This window comes from Phalaenopsis equestris, unplaced genomic scaffold, assembly GCF_001263595.1.
Source record: "Phalaenopsis equestris unplaced genomic scaffold, ASM126359v1 Scaffold000878, whole genome shotgun sequence".
Lineage (NCBI taxonomy): Eukaryota > Viridiplantae > Streptophyta > Magnoliopsida > Asparagales > Orchidaceae > Phalaenopsis > Phalaenopsis equestris.
Genome location: NW_018165318.1, coordinates 736,098 through 754,318, shown reverse-complemented (window position 1 = coordinate 754,318; position 18,221 = coordinate 736,098). Strand labels below are relative to the sequence as shown.

General features: G+C 37.4%; 1 protein-coding gene across 1 annotated transcript; it reads left to right on the top strand.

Moving 5' to 3' along the window:
- Positions 1 to 1,403: 1,403 nt before the first annotated feature.
- On the top strand, positions 1,404 to 18,101 carry LOC110032153 (tryptophan synthase beta chain 1). Its single transcript, XM_020735678.1, has 5 exons — positions 1,404 to 1,866; positions 2,709 to 3,065; positions 3,543 to 3,985; positions 4,083 to 4,177; positions 17,880 to 18,101. Exons 1-5 carry the CDS (start codon positions 1,519 to 1,521, stop codon positions 18,053 to 18,055), a joined length of 1,419 nt encoding a protein of 472 aa, XP_020591337.1. The 5' UTR covers positions 1,404 to 1,518; the 3' UTR covers positions 18,056 to 18,101.
- Positions 18,102 to 18,221: the final 120 nt, after the last annotated feature.

The following is an 18,221-nucleotide window of genomic DNA, read 5'->3' as shown; positions in this document are numbered from 1 at the left end:
ATAGTCATTGCAGGTTTTTTAAAAATACTTTCTTTTACAATTTATTCTTTTTATTATTATTATTATAAAAGAATAAGGACCAACTAAGAACTCTCTCAATGCCTACATCAAAGAACTTTATTTTCCTCTTAGTTAACCGCATTTAAAGTGTAAAGTAAATTAAATGTCGACGTATTATAATCTTTTGAGGTGTTACCCAGGTCTTTTTGAATTTATTTGAAATTGATCTATTAAAACAAATTTCAAATTCAGTGAAAAATGCTTGTCATGGTCCATCGCTATTGCTGCTTGCTATCATTCGTTGCTAGTTTCCGAAGTATTTTCCGATCAATCTGAATGCATCAATTTTGTTAGTTCAAAACAATAAGCTGAGTACTAGTTTGTAAATAACGATGTTTAAAATATTTATGTTGTTTTCTATGGAATGACATTGAGGGTGCCCCCAAAGAAGTCTCTGCTCCCAATTTTATATCATGAAGCCCTTCTTTTTTTATAGACAATAGGAGGGGGTAAGAACTATCAAAATTATATATTTAGCTCTGCTTTGAAAAGAAAAGTAAATGATATTTTAGTTCTTGTTATTTTGACAATTTGATCGTCTTAAGATCGATGCAGGCCTTTATGTTAATATTTGTCGGTCGACTGAAATGAGGTGGTCAAAGGAGTGAGCTTGGTTAGCAGACTGAAGTTAGAGGATCGAGGGAGAGAGTTTGGCCTACCAACTAAAATGAGGTGGCTGACTACTTAATTGTCTTAAGATATGTGCAGACTATTTTCTTAAGTATACAATCACACCATTCCCTCCTTCGTAATTACCTCCACAAAACCCATCCAATCTTACTCTGTCGTTATAGCCGCGATCGCCGCATGGGGGCGCATATTGGGTGTTCCTAGGCTCTTGGATAAATTTTTATTACATAAAATTTGAGGTTACAAATGAGAGGTACCTTCAAAAAAGTCCTCGCTCCCATTTTTACATCAAGTAGTATTTTTATTTATAGAAGATATGAGAGATAAAAACTACAAAAATAACATATTTGATTATGCTTTGAAGAGAGAAGCAAATGTAATTTAGTTCTTTTTATTTCGACCGTTTGATCGTCTTAAAGTCAATGTAGACTTTCATGTCCATATTTGTGGACCGACTAGTGGCTGAAGAAGAGAACTTGGTCATCAGATTGAACTGAAATGATCGAGGGAGAGAGTTTGACCGACCGACTAAAGTAAGGTAGCCGACAACTCAATTACCTCAAGATTTTATACTGTAAAATTAGAGCTTATAAATGAGGGGTGCCCTCAAGGAAGTTCCAACTCCCATTTTTATATCATGAAGCTCTTCTAGCTTAAGATCAAGTCAAACTTTTATGTTCATATTTGTCACCCGATTGAAAGAACCTGGCTAACCAACTAAAATGAGGTGGCCGGCTGTGCCTCAAAATCCGCAAAGACTATTTTTCAAATATAAAATCACACCATTCCCTCCTCCGAGCACCTACCGCGAAACCTACCCGATACGTTATGGCCGCGATCGCCGCCTCCACCGCCAACCGGATATTCAGAAAACCGAGCATCAACTCCCTTTCCTCCTCATCCAAGTACCCGTCTTCCTCTTCTCCAATTTACGTCAGCTTTCTGCAACCGAGACACCGGATTGGCTCGCATATGCTTGCGGCGTCGGCCGGGCAGGAGGTATCGGTCGCTGCTGTGGCGCTGGAGGAAACGGGAATGGGGACCTCCGCGCAGAGGCCAGATTCTTTTGGCCGGTTTGGGAGGTTTGGGGGCAAGTATGTGCCGGAGACCCTAATGCACGCCCTGACGGAGCTCGAATCTGCCTTCCGCTCATTATCCAGGGATCGGGAGTTTCAGGTCGTTATACAAGATTAGCTATATAAATTTGACATTTATGTGCTTTATTTCTGTGCTTTATCTGACATATGTCGTTATACAGATCAGCTATATACAGATTAGCTCGAATCTGCATTCCACTCATCATCCAGGGATAGGTTTCATTCGATTTTGTCACGGGTTTAATGGAAATTAAAATTTGTGTTAATACCATATCTCTTGCCTTAATGGGGTGTTTGGTAGCATACTTTTAATAGGATTTAGGCATGGATTTTTGGTAAACTGAGCCAAACATAAAAAAATTGAAAATTAAATCCAATGCTTCGTTAAACCAATTTGCGTTCTATCTCTGTTTCTTGTCTCTTTTATGATGTAAATCCGGATTTATTAATTTGGATTGTGGGGCGGCTTTAAAGGATTCACTCCGTCGTCACTCAGGAGCTCCATCTCCGTTGCAGAGGATTCGTTAAATCCAGATTTACTGGATTTAATAGATCCTATTTAATGTAAAATCAGGTTGCTGCCAAACACAGCCTTAATTTGTTATGCCTGGCTACTAGTACCATTATCTGTTGGGTTTAACTTCACTCCTTTCAGTAACTGTAATTTTTTTCATATTATTTCATCCTTAGTTTCTTAATCTCCAGCCGAATCATTGGAACTTAAACAGTTTTGCTTGCATTTTTTCTTAAACTTAGTGATTTAATGATGGTCAAGTTTCTTTTATAACAGTATTTATTGTATAATGGATTGATGATTATTGGAGTATCAAACCATCTTCTGACAACACTACTTCTTCAATTTGTGTCTATTATAATTTATACAAACATCTCATTTTGTTTCCTTCTTTATTTCATTTTCAGAAAGAATTAGATGGCATTCTTCGAGATTATGTTGGACGGGAGAGCCCACTTTATTTTGCAGAACGACTTACAGAGCATTACAAAAATTCTCAAGGAGAGGGGCCACAAATTTTCCTGAAAAGGGAAGATCTTAACCACACTGGTGCACACAAGATCAACAATGCTGTTGCACAAGCTTTGCTTGCAAAGCGTTTGGGGAGGAAACGAATTATTGCAGAAACTGGTGCTGGCCAGCATGGTGTTGCAACTGCTACTGTATGTGCAAGATTTGGATTGCAGTGCGTTATCTACATGGGCGCTCAGGACATGGAAAGACAATCACTAAATGTCTTTCGCATGCGCCTTCTGGGCGCCGAGGTTTGTAGATCTTTTTCTCATTCCTGTTAACTTCATATTTGCACAATTTATGCCTACATATTCCTTCCTGTAAAAGGTCCTGTCTTTTTTTAGGTTTTATAAATTTTAAATTATGTAGGATACATTTGTTTTTACCATTCTAGCCTTGGATTTATAATTGCTGCAATGGAAATGAAGCCAAAGCCCCGTCTGAAAAAAAGTTAATTCATTGGAACAATTTTTGGCACTCCTTAGACTGGTGAGAAGAATCATTTGGAAGGTGTATTTGGAGGAAGTGGATGATGAGAGAGATTCATTCTGCCCTTTTTTATTACTTCTTACCAACATTATAAATTTTGTGTGCTTTTGAAGGGTTGGATTATCTATTCAATTCCAATAACTTGGTGTTGACCTTATTTCAAGGCTGCATTTTTTGCTATTATTATTTCAATTGCTTGTTCCAATTGATGAGGTTCTTTGGCACTCATGTTTATGCAGGTGAGGGCCGTTCATTCTGGGACAGCCACACTGAAAGATGCCACTTCAGAAGCCATCAGAGACTGGGTAACTAATGTTGAGACCACCCACTATATTCTTGGATCTGTTGCAGGTCCACATCCATATCCAATGATGGTTAGAGATTTCCATGCTGTGATTGGCAAGGAGACGAGGAGGCAAGCGATGGAAAAATGGGGTGGCAAGCCTGACGTACTCGTTGCTTGTGTTGGTGGTGGTTCAAATGCTATGGGTCTCTTTCATGAATTTGTTGATGATCAGGATGTTAGGTTGATTGGTGTTGAGGCTGCAGGATTTGGTTTGGAAAGTGGAAAACATGCAGCAACTTTGACAAAAGGAGAGGTAGGAGTTCTACATGGTGCCATGAGTTATTTATTACAAGATGATGATGGACAAATTGTTGAACCGCATTCAATCAGTGCTGGGTTAGTAACATGTCTCTCAAGATTTATAAGAATTTATGATCGTATTAAGCTTTTTAATTGTTGATGATATTGATTGTTTTTTTGCTATATTTGACAGTTTGGATTATCCTGGTGTTGGGCCTGAGCATAGTTTTTTGAAGGATATTGGGCGTGCTGAATATTACAGTGTGACAGATGATGAGGCATTGGAAGGTAATTCAAGCTTTTGTTGCTTTTCAATTCCATATCTTATTCATCAAGATGGTTAACATGAGCGACATATTTTTCAAATTCTTTTGTTTACGTAGTATATACTAAATGTAATACGTGCTCATGAAATTCATGCTTTTGTTGTTCTGTGTTGGAGTTTGAACTCCTCATTTTACATACTATTCATGTTTCTATAGCAATCTGTTGATTTAAGATAACGAGTTACCTCATGAAGTTCTTTTTAGAGGAAATCACTTATGAATTACTATGAAAAGTCTGAAATGTAAATATTTATCTACAAACTTTAGACACACAAAAGAGAAAATGTGATTGTTTCAAGTTAGATGCTTGAGTTGCTTTTAGGCATTTTTAGGGTCCTGTTGAACATAACTTTGCAAGTTTCAAGTAACTCAATATTAACTGTGACTGCCCTTTGGCTGTTTTGGTATCATTGTGCTAATCATATTCTTAATCGGATTATTGTGATGGTAAGCTGCAGTAAAAGGTATGCTATTAGATTACTTGGTTATCAAAAGCTTGTTTTATACAAGGAGTGTTAGTGAATGCTATGGTACACCATGTAGTCAAGTTTAAACTAAAACTTTTGCTTCATCCTCATTGAGGAGTGGGAGTGGGACTAAAAGCAGTGTTCTCTCTTTACTTCTTAATCTTGATTAATTGATGTAAGTATATATCAAATGCATTTGGAGGGAAAAATGAAAAATCGCCTACACAAAAATAGGAAAAATATTTACCACATTATATCTCTTGGCTGAATAACCAACAACACATGATTACCTTCCTTTAATTTCCATTTTATAGCATTCCATTCAATTCTAATGCTCCTGGACTGTCTATATGGGGTCGTCGAGCCTTCAATGTATGTGTAGATCTCCTTCACTTCCATTTTGGTCAAGTTTTTGATCAATTTTGAAGATTCATTTAACATTTCCCTCAAGTTCGACAATAAATACCTTCTATTCGCAACTCAGAAGTATTAAGGCTCTTAGTAAAAATGCATGCTAGTTGATATTCTGAGGGTGTATAGGCATGGGGATTAGGCATTCTTTTAACTCCTCGTCTCATTCTTCTATCTTTCATACAAATTCAATGGGCCCTTCCGCTTAATTCTTGACTCATTCAAGATAAGTTTTTAGTCATAGCAGTTTAAAGATTTCTTGGGCTACTAAATTTCCACCACGGAAAGTGCTTTAAACACGTATTATTCTCCTATCCCGTATTTGACATGCATAATTGGTTTTTCTTTTAAATAAACTCATCTTCTCATATTATATTTTGGATAATGTTGCATACGACAAAGGATCTTACCTGTGTTCCTCTTGGATCATGTATGAGTTGACTACTAAATTTCCATCATGGAATTTGCTTTAAACAAATATTAATTTCCTATCCGTATTCAACATGCATAATTGGTTTTTCTTTTAAATTGAACTCATCTTCTCATATTACATTTTGGATAATGTTGCTTGTGACAAGGATCTTTACTGTGTTCCTCATGGATCATGTATGAGTTGACATACATTGGTTTGCACCCTAGGTTTGCAATTTTGTTCAAGTAATGTGTAACATATTTTGGTTTTGAGGTGAATATGCCCTGCTTTCAATTCTGAGAAAATACTTCAATCATTCAAGCTCTTTTATCTCAAATTTCCTTGATCAGATCTTTTTGTATTTTGTTCCTCATCATTCATGGTAACATTAAGATCATCAACGAAGGCTAGGAGAGTTGTCTCTTCTTTCTTTGCTTAAATGCTTGATGAAGAGTGTATAGCTTCTTTTACTCTATTATATATCCTATTCGTTTCACTACCTTGGCAATTGCTCCAAGGAGCTTTTGGTCATTGCTTTAGCCCATACATATTTTTGTTAGCTTGGACACCCTTATAGCTGTAGAGACAGAATCCAGTTGACTTGGGTCAAGCAACTTAAGAATTGGACTTGGCTTAGTTTTACTAAAAGTTGTGCATGTTCGGCTCGAGCTAATTTTGATACATGAAGAACATTTTTTAGGGGTAATAGGGGGTGTCACATGTATATTTGTTACCCCTATCATTGTAGCAAGAGAATTAATTGCCGCTATAATTTTTCTACTTTTAGGGCATGGAGTATGAACGCTGAAGTATTTTGAGATTTGAACTATGTGATCTTTAGCTTTTTGAGTCAATTACCCATGAGTTACCCAAATACTTTTTAGAGACATGAACTTAAAGAGTGTTAGGTATGGCTCATATACCAGAAATTGGAGTATCTTGGAATGAAGATGTGTCTTTTGGATTGAAGAAATGTGTCTCTTGGATGAAGAGATATCTCTTGGAGATAGGTGGGTTGGGGGAGCGAGGGTGTGTTAGTAATTTTATTTGTGGGTTTTATCTATATATATATAATGTGTAACCCTATGAAGTATGTACTAAACTTATGTGAGATAGTGAAATCGCTGTCCTGCTCTCGAGGAAGTAGGCATATTACCGAACTTCGTTAAATCTTTGTGTGTTATTCTGGATTTTGTGTTGATTCTTGTTTTTCTTCGCCCTAATTTCTCAACAATTGGAGGCTCTAGGGCGGGAGGAGTTCGAGATCAACGAATCGCGACAGACAAAGAAAGAGGTTCGCGTGACGAGTCGGGGTGTTTTGGCGAAGAGCTTTCAAATCGTGCTCTGGTGATTTCGTGAAGGGGGCTTCAACGTGGGCACTTTGGATCGCAACAGAGGAGTTCAACCAGGCTAGGTTTCTACGAACTCGACAACAGAAGACCTGTAGCGGCAGTTCGGTTTCGCGGAGGAGTTCGCGAATCGTCGCGACTGCTTGCGGGAAGGAGTTCCCGCGACCAGGGGAGTTTGGCAAATTTGGCGCAGCATCGCGACAAGGTGTTTGGCCCGGAGAGGTTTCTTCGCACGTCAGCCGGGGAGTGCGCGACAGGAGGCTTTGCACGACTCCAGCAGGCGGATTCGCACGACTGAGGGTTCACAACATGAAGTTCGTGCGAGAGGGCTGTAGCGACAGGAGAAGAGGCAGTCGAGCGGTTTGCCAGTTTCGAAGAGGAGAGGAGATTGCGTGCAGTTACTGCGAACAGGAGCATCATTTTACGAATAGAGGAGTTCGACCAATGAAGTTCGCAAGTTTGTCGCAGGAGGAGTTCTGACATGTGGAGTTCGGCAGGGTGCAGTCAAAGCGAGCAAGCACGACTATTCACGAGCAAACGCGACTATTCGCAAACAGTGGTTTCGCGGAAGTATTTCGTGAACAGACAATACGTGTTTTGCGAATAGGCGAAGGGTTTCGACTTGTGGGACGTCAATTTTGCTGAGGTGTTGACTTGAACTAGAAAAGGGCTTCAGGCAAAAAAAATTCTTATTCGCGAAGCACAGGAGAATCGAAAAAAATTACTGCAATTGACAAAGAAAATTTCATGATTAATTTCAAATGACAATGTCCGATGCAAAATTTGAGATAGTGAAGTTCGATGGAACCGGAAACTTCGGATTGTGACAAACAAAGGTGAATGATTTGTTGGCACAAGGAATTTTGAAAGCTTTGCGAGCTACGAAACCTAATAATATGGAAGATGAAGATCGAAAAGAATTGCAACTACGAGTGGCACGTACCATACGTTTATGTCTGACAGATAAAATTATGTATCATGTTATGAATCTGAAATCTCAAGGAGAAGTATGAAAGAGATTGAAATCTCAGTTTATATTCAAATCTCTAACAAATAAATTGTATTTGAAGCAAAGACTGTATGGACTGAAAATGCAAACAGACACTGATCTGGCGCAACTTTTGAATGTCTTCAATCAAATAATCACAAGTCTAACACGGCTTGATGTGAGTATTGAGGATGAAGACTAAGCAATGATTATGTTGTGTTTATTGTCTTCCTCCTATGAACATCTGGTGACTACTCTTACATATGAGAAAGAAACAATCAAAATTGATGAGATTATTGCTGCATTGTTGGCTCACAACCAGCGGAAACAAAATGAAGGGGAAAACTCTCATGGTAATTGTTTATATGCTAAGGGTAATCATGATCGTGGAAGGAAGGAGTTCTGGAATGCGAAATTTCAGGTCAAAACCTAAAGACAGAAAGACGATTCATTGCTACAAGTGAAAGGAGTCGAAACATATGAAGAGAGATTGTACAAAGATCAAAAAAGAATTTGATGAGAAACATTATGTATTTTTCAAGTCTGTGAATATGGTGCAGATGAACAATTTAGATTGCAGTAATAGTGATGTACTTTCAGTTACAACAACTCAGTTGAATGATGCATGTATTGTTGATTCAGGATGCTCTTATCACATAACATCTAACAGAGAATGATTTACTTCATACATATTATATGATTCTGGTTCAGTCTATTTGGGTGATGATAAATGTTATAATATTGCTGGTATTGGCAAAGTCAGATCTATGCTGACACTATTAAAACATTATGTGATGTAAGACATATTCCAGATTTGAAGAATAATTTAATTTCCTTGGGCACTTTACACAGAAATTGTTTTCTTCTTAAGACAGATAAAGATAGAGAAACCATCAGAATTGTTAAAGGTGCATTGACTGTGATAAAATGAAAGATTATTGCAGGCCATATCTATAAACTATTGGGGAGTACAGTTATAAGTGAAGTTTACTCTGTTGAATCATATGATGAAAATGCAGCAAATATATTAACCAAGTTAGATACTATCAACAAGTTCTTGCATTGCTTGAACTTGTTGAATATTTGCAATTGTTAGAGCATGGTTGTCCAATCAACTTCGGTGTAATAAACTCCATGATGTATTTCTTTTAAGGGGCTGCATATTCGCCAAGGTGAAGATTTGTTAGGTATGACTCATATACCAAAAATTGGAGTCTCCTGTAATAAAAAGATGTGTCTATTGGAGTGAAGAGATGTGTCTCTTGAAAGAAGAGGTATGTCTCTTGGAGATAAGTGGGTTGGGGGAGCGAGGACGTGCTAATAATTTTATCTGTGGGTTTTATTTATATATATGATGTGTAACCCTTGGGTATGTACTGAACTTTTCTGAGATAGTGAAATCGCCGCTCTGCTCCCGAGGACGTAGGCACATTGCCGAACCTCGTTAAATCTTTGTGTGTTATTCTGGATTTGTGTTGATTCTTGTTTTTTTTTCGCCCTAATTTCTCAACAAAGAGAAATAGAGACATGCTTGAGAGTGTTGATGAATTGCACTAGAAAGTTTGCCAAGGGATTATATATTTATTTGGCCTTTGATTTTCTTAATTTCTTCAATGTTGAATCGCCCTTTATTATGGTCTTCATAATGGTGAGTTTATTATGTCATATGAGCCTGAGGTTGAGATCTCTATTGTCCTTCTTGGTTTTCCCATTTTTACTTTGGTACTTTTTAGTTTCCTACAATGCTCCTTTTGTATGACTTGTTTTTATGTAATAGGAGCGACTTGGATTGTCCATGTTTGTTGTCTCTCTCAAAATATTTGGATAGTTCTACTTTCGTGCTTTTTGCATATGACGCTTAGTGATGGTTTTCAAGGCTGAACTAGCTTGAGGTTTAAGCGTCATACTTTTCTATCTTCATGTGCTTAGATTGTAGATATCACTTCTTTCACAGATGGTGTTTTTACCCATCCAGGAATTTGAAGCCATGATCAAATTCATGATTTAGTCCAACAAGGAAGTGTACTCGGTCTATTTTAAATAAATACTCTAAGATTGCTATGCTTTGTAGGCATTTCATCTCAAATATGTTATAGTGATCTAGCTTTTATCACATAATTTGTTACATTTTCCTGGGCAACATCATGCGCTTTTAAATAGGTGTGGCAGGCGGATTGCCAAATAAGCATGATAGTGATCAAGAACATACAAGGGTCACTATTTTATGGATTCATCGAATCTTATAGCAAGACATGATTAGAGAGTTAGTTTCATCCCATTCTTCAAAAATTCAATATTCTTTCTTTGGAGATCAAGCCTTTTGTTTAACCTTTTATGTATTTTATTATAAATTTTGTTCATTTGAACTAATCTTTTTCATTCAATTGCTACATAGATAGGCCTGATGGTCTGTAATTATGTAGTTATATGTTAAGTTGATATGAGCTGACTTTGTCAGATTGGATGGTGGTTTGTGATGAATCACACTAAGAAATAGAGAGGCTATGGGTTGTTTTCACCCATCCAGGAATTTAAACCCATGATCAAATTCTAATGATTTAGTCTCACACGAAGGTGTACTCAGTTTTCTTCAATAAAGTTTTTTAAGATGGCGATGCTTTCTAGGCTTTTCATTGCAGATATGTTGTTGTGATTCAACTTCTACCGCATAACTTTTCCTCTTTGGTTCCATTGTTTGTCACTTTGGTTTCATATGCCTGGGCAACTTCATGAGCTTTTACCGCTTAACTTTTCCTTTTTGGCTTTCCTTTGGTCTTCAATTTGGTTTCAAACTTTCAATTGCCTGGGCAACATTAGGAGCTTTTGAATAGGTGTTGTGGACGGAGTGCCAAATATTCTTATTAGTGATCAAAAACAAAGAAGTGTCGCTATTTTATGGGTTCATTGAATCCCATGGCAGAACATGATTAAAGAATTAGTTCTATCCCATGCTTCAAACATTGAATCTCCTTTCGTTGAAGATGATGAAGCCTTTAATTACCTTTTACATATTTTTTTGACAAATTTTGTTCATTTGAATTAATATTTTTCATTCAACCGGCACGTAGGCCTGATGGTTTTGCACGCCTCTAGTCACCCAAGTTGATATGAGTTGACTTCATCAAATTGGATGGTGATTTATGAAACAATAGTAGGAAACGGAGAGGCTACAATTTTTTATGAAGATGGTCGTAAGTTTGAGATCGAAAAAATAGTTTTTTTAATAAATTGTGAGAAAAGTTAAATAACTCTCTTCTTACATCCACCACACTTTTAATATTTCTAGTTCCAAAAAATAGCTTTCAACCGCAAAATTTTGAAAATACAAGAAAATAATTACCTAAACAAAATTATGGTGGTGGCTTGAAATGCAAAGAAAACACAAAATTGTCTCAAACAAACACTTAAGGTTATTAAAAAGCTGCTGCGGAGAAACTGATCGTCTGTTTGTTTTTTACAGTTTTGAAATAGCTTGCTATTTTTGAACAAATGACATTTTTGCCCCTGTACTATATTGTTGTTATAACAGAATCAATCATGTTAGCGCATTTCATATTTGAAAAGAAATATCCAATTCGAATATTACAAAATAAAAGTAGATATCCCACTAAACAGTGAGTAACAGGACAATCACAATTAAAAAAAAGACTATTAAAATAACAATTAATAATATTATAATATTATTTTTTAAAATACACACGGTTAATGCTACAAGATAATTCGTCCTACAAGAAACTTGTCGCTCTTGACCACTATCAACGGTGGAATCCTCCAACACATTCGCCCACATAAAGAAGTCACAGATTTATATTCTTCTCCTTGGAGACCTATAAAATTGTCTCTTGTAGCTATGTGGTTGTCGTGAAATATTTAGGGAATATTGTAGTTCACAGTAGCAGTACATTGCTTTGGACGTACCGGAAGTCGTCGAGCTCATCTTTTCTGAAGGTTTAAAACAACAAAACACAAACTCTTAGATGCAACATTAGTGAAAAAAAGAATAGTAGAAGTAATCAATTCAAATTTTACTAAACTGTGGGGTCTCAAAGAACTTAGTATAAATCAACAAATTTATTACTACAGAAAGACAATAAACCTTATAAAAAAGAAGTTATTGGTTGTTTTTAAATCACGTAATACTTAGCTTGTATGTGTTACATATGCATATCACAAAAAAAACTATCAAGAAGAACCTCCACAGCCATATGATTGAAAAAGGAGAGGAACTTGGTTGAAGCCATATGATTGAAAAAGGAGAGGAACTTGGTTGCATTCATTAGGATTTCACACATGTCAAGAATCAATAGCAATATGGACCATCCAGAAGAACTCTTAAGGTCAAATGTCTAATCATAGTCATTCAAAACAAAAAATAAAATATGCAATAAAAATTTGTATTATTTATTATATCTATGGTTGACTCATAGGTCATCTAAATGGGAAAAAAATACATGCAAAATAATTGCAAATAAAATTGAGATTCAAAAAAACATCAAAACAATAGATAATAAATATTTTCACAATACATTACAAATAAAGTGGCAAAAAAAAAAAAAAAAAACAAAACAAAACATACAATCGCTCTAATCAAACGCCAACTATGGCATCTGTAATTCACTCTCTTAACTATAGAATCTCTCCTGCACCTTCCTCATCCTAGGTGCAAGCCCCAGGCAAATCACTTTCAGCCTGTGATAAAGATTGCCCGATGTGATTGTTGACCAAGAAATAAAATAAAGAGAGAAAATAAAAGTAAAGTTAAATTAATTAATTAATTAATTGAGTAATTATTAATTAATTAAGTACTTATTTGTTTACTTCTAATTCTGCCAAAATTCCCCGCTCAAGTAACTGGTCCCACTTCTTCAATGAAAAGCGCGAACTAAACCTTCCCCATAGGCTCGCATTCGTATCTCTTCCCCCGTCAGTTTCTGTTCGTCTCTCCCCACTCATTCTTCTTCGTTCGCATCAAGCTTCTTCCCCTCCAAATCGTCGAAGTGTTGTCGCTCTACACCACATACACACAAGTTTCCACTATTTCTTTTCTACTTCGTCTTTTCTTCCTGTTCAAAACCACAAGCAACAAGCCCTTTATTTATTCTTCTCTTCGTTCATTTTTTGTTTAGAGTGCTTAGTGCATTCCCTTCACCTTCATCTTCCTGTTGATTTCCTCACATCAAAGTCACTATTTCTTACCTGTTCAAACAAGAGACACCGAACTCCTCTGCCCTAGTCTTCCACCGTCCAGTACATCTCCCTATCATCGCGTGGAAAACCAGTCCCGAGCCGTTCATTCCTCCGTGCGACTAAACTCCTCTGTCCCGCACAGAAAACCACATTGTCGTTCCACAATCTGTTGGGTAATGTGGAGACCCGGTTCACCGAATTTAATTAGTTTCTTAATTAAGTATCTCACCTACCGCTCACCTACCACACTCACCTACCACTCACCTACCACATCTTATCTACCGCTCACCTACCTCTCACCTACCGCTCTCATGGTTTCTATAAATAGTTTCTTTTGGTTTAAAGGAAAAGAAAAACCAAGAAAAGCCAAGCAAAACCAAGCAAGTCATCTTGAGAGCTAAGAGAAAGAGAGGAAGAGAGAGAGAGGAAAGGAGAGAAGAAAATAGAGATTTTCGGAGAGAAGAAGGAGAGAAGAAAATAGAGATTTTCTTGTAAACGTCGAGACGCTCGACCGTGTAATTCCTCGAAGAAATAAATCATTTGCAGCTTCGTGGACATAGACAAATTTGTCGAATCACGTAAATCTGTGTGTCGCTCTGGTGTTTTTTTCTGCGTGCAATTTTTCTTGTTCCATTTTTCGCTTTATTGTCGTTGTTTTTTGGAACAGCAGTCCCGAGTCGTTCATTCCTCCGTGCGACTAAACTCCTCTGTCTCGCACAGAAAACTGCATCGTCGCTCCACAATTGACGCCAGAATCACATACGGGCCTGCCAATCCCATCCCCATTTTCCTCCTCACCTATTCACGCGAAATAAATGCAGAAGGCCCTCTTCGACATCATGCCTCCTTGTTCACAAGACCGAAGCCTTCTTCTTCCCTGTTCGAAAACCACAGTAATCAAAGATCCCCTTCTATCGAGCCCGCTCTTCCCTAGCCTCGCGTTACTCTGTCGTGATCCTTTCTGCCATCCTCCCTGCTTCTCCCTCATGCGACCTACAGAGACCCGAAACTCCAATCTTTCTTCTTCCTCCTCACCTGTTCACGTGAGACAGACGCCGAACACCTGCCTGTCACGCCTCTTCTACCACAGCCTTTTCTCTAGCCCGCACGTTCGAGCTCTTCTCCCTGTGCGCTCTCTACCCGAGCCAACACCACCTAATCTCCTCCTTTATTCTAGCTGAACCAAGTCCCCTTTTTGTGATTTGTATTTGAGCTATCAGAGCACCAAACAACCATTTTATTGTTCAATTTACTTTTTTCTTTTATTTCATTTATTGATGTGTAATTGTAAAAAAAAAAAAAGAGAGGGAGAAGAAAAAATTATGTTATACTTTTTGTTTTAGTGTTATTCTCGTCGTAGCCATCAACGACGTGGAGGCTTGAAAGGTATATTTTGGGGCAAATGCATGGAAATTTTTAGAATTATTCATTCGAGGAAGCTCAAATACTTGTTCATGGGAAATTAAGTACTGTTCGGGTAAAAACGTAAACTCATTTGGAAATCTTTTTTAAAAAATGGGGATTTTAAAATACTCGCTCGTTGGAAAGTGAGTGCCCGTCCATGGGGAATTGAGTAACATTCGGGGAAAACAAAGTACCACTCGAAAAATATTAGTTTGCGAGCTACCTTTTTGTGCAGGTACATTGAAGGCCCATTGCGTCTTTTAAGATCGCGAGTTAAGTTCACACTTTTGCTCCCCGACCGCAGTGTCACAACACTGACCAACTCGTATTTTAAGATAGTAAGGAAGATTAGCATCCTTTGATGCCCCCAAACGTGGGTCGACATCGGAGGTTGCCAAAATTTTCAGTAAATTTGGACTTATAATCACTTTAAAAATTTTGGGATTTTGGACTTTTAAAATAAAATAAAACATCACTCACATATATTTTATAATGAATTATAAACTCGAGCTTTTCGGAATTTTAAGCTCTTAGGATTTAAAATATTGGGGGAACCGGGCTTTTAAATATTTAGGTTTTTTTAGGTATAAAATTACTTTAAATTTTGGGCTTTTAAATTTAGGCTCTTAGGGTTTTAAAATGTTATTGGTATGAGTCATTAAAACTTTAAAAATATTTTGAAATCAGGTTTTTCAAACTTATGCTTTTAGGGGTGAAGCCTAATTCAAACATTGAGTTTTCTTAAAACTTGAAATTTACCGCCATCAGATTCGCATCGTGTCTACTAGCGAACAGAAGACGACAATAAAATGCTTAAAATGAAAGTTTATGTGCAAGCAATTTGATTTAACTCGTGTTTTAAAATCATATAAGTTGCCTTAAGACGCCAAATGTTCTAACAAAAATAGCTCAAACATATGAAATTTAAATGCATACATGTACTCCAACTAACGTATAGAATGCTCAAATACTATGTTCGAAAATGCTGCAAAGGCTAATCGGTCTTCCTTGTCTATAGGGCAAGTTTGTAAGCCCCACTAGTTTGTATAGAATGCTCAAGGACTGGAGTTGAAGAGTCTAGTAAATTTGATAAATATACAAATCCTAAATATAATAATTTATAAATCTAAATTACCTAATTTGATTCTCTTCCTTATAAGCATAAGAGTCAATATTATATTTTGAAAAAACTTAAACTAATTCCCTGATGATGGCTAAGTTGATAGAAGATTTCAATCGGATGGGTCAACCTTTTAAATCAAGGCTTTCAAAATAATCAATTAAAATATTCAACCTAAAAATCAATCACTAAAGACTTGAAATAAATCTCATACACCCTCCACAACCGTTTGTTGAGAGTGACAAATTTCTAATTGATTGTAGCTCACAAAAAGCTAATGTCATATCAAATGCATCTCAATATTCACAGTTAAAGTAATTGTATGCCAGTAAAGGCAGGACCCGAGTCTTCTGTCTACGTAGTTTTGATATCAAATGACACTACAAAATAACTGTTCTGAAATACGATAGAGGTCGCAAAATCTCACCTCTTTAAGATAGAGGTCTCAAAAGATAATTTTAACATCTTTATCTCACATGACAGATGACCAATTTCTTTTGTATTTACCTTGACGATACTAGCATGAAAAAGAACCAATCAACATAAATGCATAGCAGATGAAAAACAAAGTGTCATTTAAGAAGCCATAACTCAAAAAATCAACTGAAAGGAAACATCACTACAAACCATGAGCACCAACCGCAACATCAACACACACCACTAGCATTACCACAAACACCAACTTCAGCATCAACAACACGCTACCAACAACACCAACCCATGCTACCAACAACACCAACCATACCACCAACAACACTACCAACAACCCCAAACCACAACATCAACACACTTCACCAGCATTACCACGAATACTAAGTTCACCACCAACCATATCATCAACACACACCACCAACAACACCAATTCTATCATCAACAACACCAACCACCAACAACACCAACCACAACATCAACGTAAACCGCTAACACCACCAACCCCATTATCAACACACACCACCAACCCCAACATCTACGCACACCGCCGACAGTACCTCGAACCCAACAATATCACTAACAACACCAACCCTAGCATCAGCACATACCACCAACAGCATCAACCCCATTATCAATACACACCACCAGTGACACCAACCCCAACATACTTTCTCCGACAAAGAGGACAAACCCCCAAAAAGGCCAACAAACGAGTAGAGCAACAATGTTGTTCCAAGTGAACCAACAAAATGAAGGGACGATCACATACAGGGCACCCAAAACATTATTATTACAAATCAAGCGTTTTCTTTCATCCATCTTTCAAATTCTCACTCAAATATCAAAGGTCGTGATACCCCAAAACATTGCTATTACAAATCAAGCACTCTCTTTCATCCATCTTTCAAATTCTCAATCAAATATCAAAGGTCATGATAGAACTCCAAAACAATGACAATTATAAATCAAGCACCATCTTTTATCAAATGCATCAAATTCATAGTTCAAAAAGTCACTAGTGGGAATCAATTTGTAAATAACAATGTTCTTTGTGCTCTCTGTGTAATTGCGCTAAAACCATGAAATAGGGCAATTGATTTGTAAACAACAATGTTACTTCTATTTTGTATCCAATTGCGCCAAAAAACAAATAAAGGGGAGAGCCCAACCGAGTTATGACAGAAAAATCAAAAACCAAGAATGACTCACGGGGCAAGAAATCGCAAGATTGCTGCAAGGGCTACGTTAGAAAACCAAAAACCGCAAAAAACCAAACGATGTATCGCAAGGAGCAAGCCAATAATGGCAAATCTCCAAACCATAAGCTAATTCCAATGCCAATAGTGTAGGGTATGGTAGAGCTACCAATGGGAGAATGCCACCGGAACAGAGAAGTTAGGAAGGTAGGAGAAGGGAAATGCCACTGGAACCCGTTGAACACAGTTAGGGGGAGAGGAGGAGCTAGGGCAGAACTGAGAACGAGGTCGAAGCGCGATCAGGAGGAGAGAAGGAGCTAGGGCAGAATCGAGAACTCAAAGAGTCGAGGGGTAACTGAGGGATTATACACAAATGAACTTGGGAACCCACGGCCCGTGTTTTACTCAAATAAGCCGAAAACCCACCATAAAGTTATTTCCAAACACCACCAACCAGCATTTTCCACCGCGCCACAGCTGATGCAGCCTTAGTTTGTTTCCCAAAATTCCTCACAGCATCTTAATGTTAGCTTTCAGCTGCTTGGACTTAATAGATCAATGCTTGTTTTTATTTTCTTATCTCCGCTCATACTTTTGGGGAATCATATTCCCATCAGAGGTTGTTGCGGCTCAATTTCATCTTATGATTTTCTTTAAATATGATAAACTCCTTACTCGTTGAGCTCATTTCTGACCAGCTTTCAAGCGACTATCTCGTCTGGAGGGGATCATTCCAGCCCTGGAAACCTCACATGCATTGGCTTATTTGGAAAAGCTCTGTCCAACTCTACCAGATGGAACAAAGGTGGTTATAAACTGTAGTGGCAGAGGAGACAAAGATGTTCAAACTGCTCTGAAACTCCTACAAGTCTAATTGCTCGCCAAACCCTCTGCCTTCACTTGACAATAAGAAAGCAAATGTATGTGATTGCTTTGTTTTTGTTATTCCTGTCGTTAACTTTTCCGTCAAACTTCAAATTGCGAGGTTTTATCTAGTGTTGCTCCTTTCGAAGTTTCCCTTTAGTTGTTCATTCTATTTT

What these genes read in the sequence shown, in the direction of transcription:
- LOC110032153 (XM_020735678.1), top strand. Translation starts at nt 1,519, where the DNA reads ATGGCCGCGATCGCCGCCTCCACCGCCAACCGGATATTCAGAAAACCG. An exon ending in TGCGCCTTCTGGGCGCCGAG is followed by an intron (nt 3,066 to 3,542) that starts GTTTGTAGATCT and finishes ATGTTTATGCAG; the next exon opens with GTGAGGGCCGTTCATTCTGG. An exon ending in CCGCATTCAATCAGTGCTGG is followed by an intron (nt 3,986 to 4,082) that starts GTTAGTAACATG and finishes TATATTTGACAG; the next exon opens with TTTGGATTATCCTGGTGTTG.